Genomic DNA, 9721 nt, shown 5'->3' with positions numbered 1-9721 from the left:
GCACTTTGCAATCATGCTTATTTAAGTTGATGCTACTCAGTCCTCAGTGTCGGTGCGTCCCTGTTAAGTCCGTGGTTTTCCGACTCAGCCGACACTGAGGTCTGTTTTGTCCCTTAGCCTTTTTCTGAGCTTAGTTGTTCCCTTTTTTGCCTTTTGCAGTTTTCCCTCTCTTGAGGAGCTTTTTGTGTTTTTGTGATCCCACGTTGTGGCGCTTTCTGTTAGCATTAAATTGCCTCCTAAGCGCATTCCTGAGTCTCAGCCTGATTTCCATCTGCACTTGGGTTTCCGTCCCTCCAGCCGTGACACTCCACCCTCTGTGATGGGGAGGGAGAGCCCCAGAGGATCCCAGCGAGCCAGCCCCCAGGTCGGTCCCACCCATGCACTCTCGCACACATACTCACAATCTTCTGGTTACCCCCCAACCCCCTCCGGCCGACCGACCCCCCAGCGCCGCATGCCCGACCAATTACCGCAGCCGACAGGATACCCACAAGCTTGGCCGCTCTGAGAGGACCAGGCGGGTGAAGACCGGCCACCCCTCCCCGACCCCACCTATGTATGGAGGTGTGGGTGTGCTGTGTGTGTGCTGCAGGTAAAATAGGAGGTCTCCAGTGTGGGGGCCCCACCGCTGCCAAGCCACAGAGCCCCCCCACTCCGGGGTCCCTCTGTGTGTGGTGTGTATTTGTTGTGTGTGTGCTGCTAACATGCAGTGTGTGTGTCTGAAGTGGAAGTTGAAATTGTGGGGGGGACCAGTGAAAGATGAGCACGGATGTTTCATGGTGCCCCCCTCCACCAGACCCTCCCCACAAGGCCCTAGATGAATCAGGGTGTCTAATATGCAAGTAAAAACCGGGATGGAGGGCGGGCGCCGACGCGACCCCAGAGAGAGACACCCCCAGTGAGCCCCGCCAGCATACCCCACCCATCCAGTTCCCGAAGCTCTATGTGACTGTGTGCAACATTTCTTTGGGTGAGAGCGGGAAGGAGCAGGCGGATGGGCACAACCGGGGGAAAAAGGCTCCCCCCAAACGACCGGCCCCCCAGCCGGCTGTAGTAGGCGCCCTCCCTCCCAGGGCGGCCAGGCAGTCAGGAGGCGGCAAGCCAGCCGCAGATGGAGGCCAGAGCCTCGTAGCGCCGAGAGACAGCCAGCAAGGAAGGGGCCCGGTGCCAAAACGGTGGGGCAGGAGGTCCAGCCCCAACAATCATGCCCTGACCTCCCTAAAGACTAGCACACCCCCCCCCCCCCAATTAAAAAAGGATAAAAAAAAACAAACACTTTAACTACTTTAACCAGTTCTGATTGGTCAGACTGATGACATGTGATTAAGATTCCAAGAATGATTGGCGGAGACAGTTAAAGGGGCAGGACTTGTTAGAAAACGGCTTTAGTTGCAGCTACATCGCGGTACCGTCATTCTTATCAAAATGTCTTTAATTGAATGAAATAAACACAAAGAAAAAAGTATTTATGATCTTTATGATCTTTATGATCTTTCATTCAGGACCTGTTTGGATGAACACAGAGCTGATATCCTGGAGATGGAAAATGTTCTTAGATCAGTTAATTAGGGCAATTTATTTCCCGCACACTAGTTGAAAAACACTGATCTAGACCAACAAAAAAGTGCGCTGAACCTTTTTTCTTCAATGATTTGTGATCTTCACTGGTGTCCATGGATTACATGAAATCTTTCCACCTTCATCCACCTTTGTCATGGTAGGTACTCTGCCAAGGGCGCAGGCCTACTACAACGCATCAGTGGAAAAATGGATGGAGCCATGTACTTTGCAGTCCTGAGAGACAACCTTCTCCCCTCTGTATCCACCTTTGTCATGGTAGGGAGAACACGTCAATGTAAGGGTGGGGTCATCTAAGATAGCACAAGGGTAAAAACCTTATTTAATCCACCAAAAAACTCTTATTTATCATCATTTTTTTCTTTATTTAATGCAAACATTATGTTTATTATGTTATGAGAGCATTCACAATGAACTGTGTTCATTAAAACACGAATCTTTGAAATTCATTTAACATTTAAAAATCCATGTTTCAAGTGCTCTCAAGGCTACAAAGTATCCAAACTGCACAAGTTTCCTTTGTAGCTGTTTTAATGCTAATGACCCACACAGAACACACATACAAAAAGAAATCTGAAAAAACAAGTGGTACTTTATCTAATGTTGATATTGCACATTCAAACATCACTGTACAGCAGTAGCAGAAGGCTGTGGCTGGAGTCTGGATGGACATCCTGCAGAAGTTCAGGTCTCAGGGTCACGTCTCATCTTCCTGCACTTAGGTGAGGACTAAAGAGCACAGTAAAATGCGTGGTTGCAGGATAATTATGCATCAAATTGATAAAACCTATAAATAGAAACACATAAAAATGGTCAAAAGCAAAAATGTAGGGTTTGAAATGAAATATATCCTAAAATAATGAATATTTAAAGCTCCTTGGTAAATTTACATTATTGTATTCCAATAAATTGTGCTCTTCTTGCTTTGGTTAACACAGAAAAAATAATTAATAAAATGAGAATAACTAAAGTTACCTTTTCTTCATTCATATTCTAAAGATCTTCTTCCATTTCGTGGCTACAAATGTAAACATTTTGTGATTAGATATTTACATGATTGAATGCTTTTGATTTCTTCTATTTCTTAGCAAACGTACCCGATATAAAAAGTAGCCTCTGCTTTCAATTCCCCCAGGCCCCTGGAGTTCAGCCTGCATGGACACAGATGAACACAGATGAGTGGGGCAGCCGCTTTTGCTGTGTTCTCAACTCCAGCGCTGCTTCACCAGCACAGCCACAAGCAAACACTCGCTTATGGATTCTCCAGAACAAACAGTCTACACATTTCCTGCACACCGTTCCTATGAATCCACTTTGCCTAATAGTTTGACTTCAGGCTGCACCAATTTTAGACCATAATTATTCCCAGCTTAGGAAAGAACAACTAATGTAGCTAGAGCTCATTGCTGACGTGGAAGGTGAGGACAGGAACACACGTTCAAACCTAGTGCAGACAGAAACAAATACATGATGGAGCCAACATGTGCAGCAAATTACAAGAGGAATTATGTGCGGCTCATGTTTGGTCTTCTTTGATGTACTTTAGCACATAAGATCCCAGAATGCAACTTTTCCTGATGTGTTATATTTTTCAAATCCCAACAGTTTGCATCATTGTTTGTGCTTTAATTTACATAACAAAAATGTCTTTAATTTTACTTTGTTGATGAGTAAATGTGAGAGTTTGGTAAACAAACAACTTTCAAAAATATAGACAATACGTACGCGCATAGAGAGTTCTCTCTCCCTTCTGGTGTGGAGTTGGGAGACTAAATACAGAAGAGGATGTAACTCAGAGGTCTGACGAACACACCGAAAAAGAGCAAAAGACAAATGTTAACAGCTGTAACAGAGAAAGCACACAGCAAGAAGTGTACACATTCCAACGAAATAAAGCTGCTTCCGTCTTTTCTGTGGCCAAAAGCTTCCAGCACAGCCACACCATCATTTCAAGGTCAATGCCTTTCAGCCAGCACATGAGCTGTTCCTCATTCAGAGGACAGTCCAAGTGTAACCTGCACCGTACCTCAAACTCACCCAGAACATTTTTATTCTGTAAAAACTGTTTGTGTTTTTTTTTTTAAAGCAGATCTTATAAAAGACAGGTTCAGTTAAGATAAAAAAAAGATGTAATAAATTAAGCCTGTTTAAAAACTAGTAAAATATGATAATCACATACACAGCTTAAACAGTCAACAAATATTGCTTTTTTATTGGATTTTTATTGCACATTCATTTCTATTTCTAGTTCTTTCTATTTCTACAATCCATTGGTAGCCTGGTTGTATGGGGAAAAGCAAAAAATAATATAATAAAGCAACACACAAATCATAACTTAACCAACCAATAATAAAAAAAATAATATTATTGACATAAAATCTACATAATTAAAAAGAAAATTCAAGTATTGATTATACAATTGAAACACATTTTTTTGCAGAAAATGCTTTAACTTCAAACTTTGTTTTAAAGTACAACATTGTTAATTTAATGAAAAATGTATATATTTTTCTAGTTTTTTGGTTTGTTTTGATGGGTACTTTGTTCTACATCTCATTGTATAAGTATTTTAATGGAAATAATGGAAAAACATGCTCTCCAGCACACACGTGTCAAAATGTTCTTTTTTACTTGTTACATTACAAAGTATTTGCATGCATGCATTTATTAGGTGTGACCATTAAGCTTTGGTGCCATCTGAAGGCAGTGTTTTAAAACATATTGAGCAGGTTTTATGGAGTTATCCATTCCAGCTATGCAGTTTTATATTTTCCCTCACTTACCACCCTCTCAGAAAACAGAGAACCTAGTGGTCTGGAGTAATGGAATAAAAACTACAGTGCCGGACATCAAACCACAGTAAACCTTACATACATGCAGACCCATCACTTTATTCATGTAACTTCAATCCAGGGAGAAGATGCCATTACCCTTTTAGTATCTTTTTGCACTCTACGCTCCTAAAATAAATGTAAATCTTTGATTTGACAGTAATGCAGATCTGAAACATTTACTCCTATTCATATGACGACCTTGTGCTATTTCAAAATGTGAGCCACAAAGAGAGAAACAAACATTTGGCACCTTTAAGTTCTGAACCAACATCATCACGCAGAGTTCTCCTATGAGATCCGATGCCTGCAAAAACAACCATTTTATTATAAACATTGCATACTCCAGTTTTATTACAGTTTTTTCTGTTGGTTTGGCTCATTTCTTGAAACTAAAGTGACATTCTCAAAACTACATGGACTCTCCAAACTAACTTGTACTTGTTTACAACAGAATGTCATTTCTCGTTGCTTTCATTCAATTTCAATTGCCTTAATATATGTCTCAAGTGTGTCTGTAAACTTTGCAAGTAGTTTTGTACAAGTAGCATAGAGTTAGCACAATGAGCCCATGTTAAGCACATTTTACAATTACTTAAGTCTTGTTGATCTAAACTAATTGGCCAATTCTCAGTCTAATGGCCATTCTCTTCAAACATGTCAGCAAGATTTTAGTATGGGAACCCAAACCGTCATATGCACACAATCATTTGTCCAATTTTCAAAATTAGTCAATAAAATTCTATGAACATGAATTTCTTGGAAATTGTTAAATTCAAGACAGTTATTGAAGCTCAGGTGAAATGAAAACTTCACTAATGAATAAAGAGTTTTCTACATCTCATATCTCCAATCAGCCAGTTAGTTCTGTTATATCACAGGTGCTGCATGTGATTGTGAATGCTGGCAAAGATGTAAAAATGTAGAATGAACATGAAGGTACCTCACAAACAAAAGGAGCAAGGTCAGCTCCCTGCTGGAAGAAGGGGAAGAGAAGCAACTGAAGGAGGAAGAGGAGCAGGAGGAGTAAGGATGTGTTGTTGTGGAATGAGAGCTCCCTGCTGCAAGTGATGGACGTTGCATGTGAGAACATCACAGGGGATCAGTGCAGGGAATGGTGAAGACATTCATGTGGTTTGTTCACTCACTGCAAATATCTGCTGCGACGTGGACGAAAATCTCAGGACAAACAGAGGAGCGTGTGGGTGGCCAGGAGCATGAAGATGATGACCACGAGAGGGAGGACACCAACAGTAACCAGTGACGTTTACTGTAAAATGTCATTACAGTTTTTCTCAGTCGCTTTAGTACAATTCTCAGATCAGAATTGAAGTTTGCAAATACGTGTGTGCATTTCTCAAAACAATTTGTACAAACAGCAAAACACTATGGATTTCTTGCAAAAGCCTGTAACTTGCTCAAAATCTTTAGTTCATCTCTCAAAACTAAGTCTTTGTGTCATTGAACGTGTCAGTGCCATCAGAATGTCAAGTCCTTGTGTCATTGTCTACGAACAAGACAGTCAAATGACTTAGTCATGTTGTCAATATAACTGTGTACTTTAGAGGGAGGTTCTGATGGAAACTATGGCTAAAGTTTGGATGACAATTATTGTAAAATGTAAGTTACACCTTTTTTGTTTGATTGCAATAGACTGGACAAGATTCACATTTACACTTTTATTGTTCATATTGTAATTTGTTGACAGACCATGTCATACCAACATAGAAAAAAACACTGCAAACAGTAACACAAAGGGAAAAAAAGATAGGACAATATTCTGTACATTAGTCCAGGCAGTGCAGTAGGAATTGGTGTGGTCTTCCTACACCTCTTGTCGTTCCTGTATGTTAGGCCACAAATTCTCATCCACATCACAGCGAATATCCTCTCTTGCAGCGAAATATGTTTGTCACATTATGACAACTTGGTCAACCATTTTGCAGTTAATGACTTATACGATGAACTAATGACTAGGTGTTTTGAGGAGTAAGACTATTACACAGTAATAGTACATTTAAGTGAAAATTAAAATCGGGGGGCAGACCGGTGAGAGACGAGCCGTACATTTTACACAGTACATTTTAATCAACATGACAGAAACAATTGATAATGTAGCAAAGGGCAGATAATTGTTCATAATCATTTGCATGGATGTACCAAAGCAATTGCAACTTCTTCAAAGAAGTGAGAAACTGCTTATATGATGTGCACAAGTGACATCATGATGTGAAGATTGAACAAATAGTTTTGGGAATTACATTCTGATCTGAGAATTGTACTAAATGGACTGAGAAAAACTGTAATAGCACTGTCGGCTGATTTGATTTTTCTTTTGGTTCTTCTGCATTCTGACCTGCAGTGCCCACGGTTATCCCTTGTGCTATCTTAGATGACACCCCCCCCCCTTTCATTGACGTGTTCTCCCTACCATGATAAAGGTGGATAAAGGTGGAAAGATTTCATGTAATCCATGGACACCAGTGAAGATCACAAATCATTGAAGAAAAAAGGTTCAGAGCACTGTCTAGTGGGTCTAGATGACCCAACTCCCAATGGTAAAGTGCCTAGGATAGCACAAGGGTACACAGTTTTAGGAGCATAAGTGGATGGGAATAAGCCAAAGTAACTGAGAAGCATTTATGCTATTTTGATTTTACCTGGGGAAAGAATCTGCTTCTGAAGCGTTTCTGATGAGTTTTGGAGGAAAAATGTGCTTTTTCTAGAAATATGAACTTTTGTGCAGATGTGTAATTGTGTTTGGCCAAATGCACTTTTAGTTTTGAGAATGTCATTTTAGTTTCAAGAAATGAGTCAAACAAACTAAGAAAAACTGTAACACAAAACGTCATGTCTGTTGTGCTCAGACAACTTCAGAAAATGGTTTCCATTCACTCACCCAGAACTTCAGGTCTGTATGGAGATAGGATGTGCACACAGCATCTATCTGCAGAGCACCAGAGAATACAGGATGCACAAGAGCACAAACAATGCCGGCAGAGAAACAAAGACAGAAAAAGGGTACCTGGCGGAGCAGCTGCCTCTGATCTGTTGGAGCCAGCTGAAAGTCTGCCGGAGCACCTTAACAAGAAACAGCAATAATTAAACATCTGCTTTAAGCAGAAGGGATTATTACAGTGTTCCCATCCAACAGTAACATGGTGCAATAATCATCATCATCAGCATCATCAGAAAAAGAGGATTGCTCAGGATTCTGAGTATCCTTCCGATGCTTTTGCATGATCACATCAGCATCTTTCAGAGGAGAGCTTGGTGGTCCACTAAGGTACCATTAATAAAATATTCCTTAACTCCATCTTTAAAATTGAATGTTTACAGCCTGCACATTTGATGACAAACTCTGATCCTAAAACAAAAGAAAAGATCACTTTGACAGGATTTGGTGCAGAGCATGTCATTCCAAATCAAACATCCTCTCAGTCACAGCAACTTCATGAGGAAACACAAAGAGTCAAAGGCAAAGAAGTCAAGCTGGACCAAACTGTCAGCTTGCAAATCTTACAGACAGACAGACAGACAGACAGATAGACAGATAGATAGATAGATAGATAGATAGACAGACAGACAGACAGACAGACAGACAGACAGACAGACAGACAGACAGACAGACAGACAGATAGATAGATAGATAGATAGATAGATAGATAGATAGATAGATAGATAGATAGATAGATAGATAGATAGATAGATAGATAGATAGATAGATAGATAGATAGATAGATAGATAGATAGATAGATAGATAGATAGATAGATAGATAGATAGATAGATAGATAGAGTGAATGAAGGACATAAACAGCATACAGAGAGGAGGGAAGGCAGTGCGTACCCGTGCAGGCTGGGATGGAGAGGATAAGGAGGGCAGCGACAGTGATGCTGGCCGTGCTGGGGGGGCTCATGCTGCTGGGGGCTCCGTGCTGCGCAGACTGCCGGTGGAAAGTCTTCATGTCCCTCTCTGAATCTTCTTTCACGTCTTCTACGGCTTTCCTCCTTCTTTTTTTAAACTCCAAGCTCTCCTGACAGTTTCTATCTCACGTCAGAGAAAGATGAGGGCTAACGCCACACACCCACCACAGCGGCACGTGGCAGCGTCATGCGCGTGGAAGTTTAGTCGGAGCAACAGGTGATACAGTTTCAACTGTGGGAGATAATTAAACTTCTTAAAACTGGATGCTCGGGATGTTCTCAGACTCCACTGCATTTGCTTTAAGTTGACTTGTCCTTTCATCTCCTCCAGATGATTTCGGTTTGGTTCCTAAAATCCCGGGAGGCTGCGGTTATCTCTGCTCTGCCTCTGCGTTTCTCCTTCTGTTCAGCACCCTTTGAAAGTCAGCTCCCTTAGTTGACCATGAATTTGTCGTCCTTCGTGTTTAAAATAGAAAGTAAAAAATGATGACAATTATGTTTTAGTCATTTTGTCAGGTTTGCTCAGAGTGTTCACTTGTTAGCAGGGGCGGAGATGCAAGGGGGCAGCTGGCCCCTCGACACCCCCCCCCCCCTTCTCCCATCCTTTGTCCCCTATAAATGTTCTAGCTCCGCATAGGCTACTCAACTAAGACTTAAATGAATAAAATGTATTTATTGTTCTTGCCAGTTGACAAAAGAAGAAAAACAATGTTCAATACCAGCAACCCTTCCAGGGATACAGCAAATTATAGGATTCATGACAGTAGTTTGTCTACCTACCTATCATTTATGAGGTGATTAGCTTTCAATCTGTGTGCTATTGTCTTCTTGCGTTGTTATTTTTTAGGATAACTAAAAGCAACATAACTAACTAACTCGCATCAAATGTTTCAAAGCGTTTGATTCACAGATTCTACCAAGCTCACTTTCAGTGGAAAGGATGTGGCTTTCTAACATGCTTACTACTGATTGGAGAAAGTGGTTGCCATATAAATGTAGACTCAGACCAACACAAAACAATCACGGTTTACTAGGGATATCTGGTTCCAACATGGTGACGGACATATCGAGGAAAAATGGCGACTTTCTTTGGGGCCTCGTTGGCACCCGCCCCCACTTTTACTTGCATCTTATACACCTTCATTCATCTAGGACCTTGTGGGGGTGGTTTGGTGGAGGGGGTGGGTGAAACACCCAGGCTCGTCTCTCACCGGTCTGCCCCCCGATTTTAATTTTCACTTTATGATTCTTACGGTTCTCGGAGAAGACGCCACGCAGGCATAGAGCAGCTTCACTTCTCAACTCTATTTACCGCATAAAAGCGTAAATATTGAGAAAAGCAATTCTTAAACATGCCACCGTAAAAAAAAAAAACAGTGTCGGCGG

At 41.3% G+C, this 9721-nt stretch overlaps 1 protein-coding gene across 2 annotated transcripts; it reads right to left on the bottom strand.

Moving 5' to 3' along the window:
• Positions 1-1083: 1083 nt before the first annotated feature.
• On the bottom strand, positions 1084-8850 carry nmu (neuromedin U). Of its 2 annotated transcripts, none has more exons than XM_078946468.1 (8): positions 8259-8850; positions 7435-7490; positions 7309-7356; positions 4663-4716; positions 3304-3378; positions 2676-2729; positions 2554-2596; positions 1084-2365 (listed from the first exon to the last, which is right to left on the bottom strand). In XM_078946468.1, the coding sequence occupies exons 1-7, from the start codon at positions 8374-8376 to the stop codon at positions 2561-2563; spliced, it is 441 nt and encodes a 146-aa protein (XP_078802594.1). In that variant the 5' UTR covers positions 8377-8850; the 3' UTR covers positions 1084-2365; positions 2554-2560. The 2 variants fall into 2 exon arrangements, with proteins under 2 accessions (XP_078802594.1, XP_078802595.1); XM_078946469.1 differs by having other exon boundaries at positions 1084-2307.
• Between the last annotated feature and the right edge of the window lie 871 nt (positions 8851-9721).

This window comes from Oryzias latipes, chromosome 4 (assembly GCF_053564925.1).
Source record: "Oryzias latipes strain Hd-rR chromosome 4, Olatipes_Hd-rR_3.1".
Taxonomy (NCBI): domain Eukaryota; kingdom Metazoa; phylum Chordata; class Actinopteri; order Beloniformes; family Adrianichthyidae; genus Oryzias; species Oryzias latipes.
Note: the sequence above shows the minus strand (reverse complement) of the source record. Positions and strands in the feature narration are given on the sequence as shown.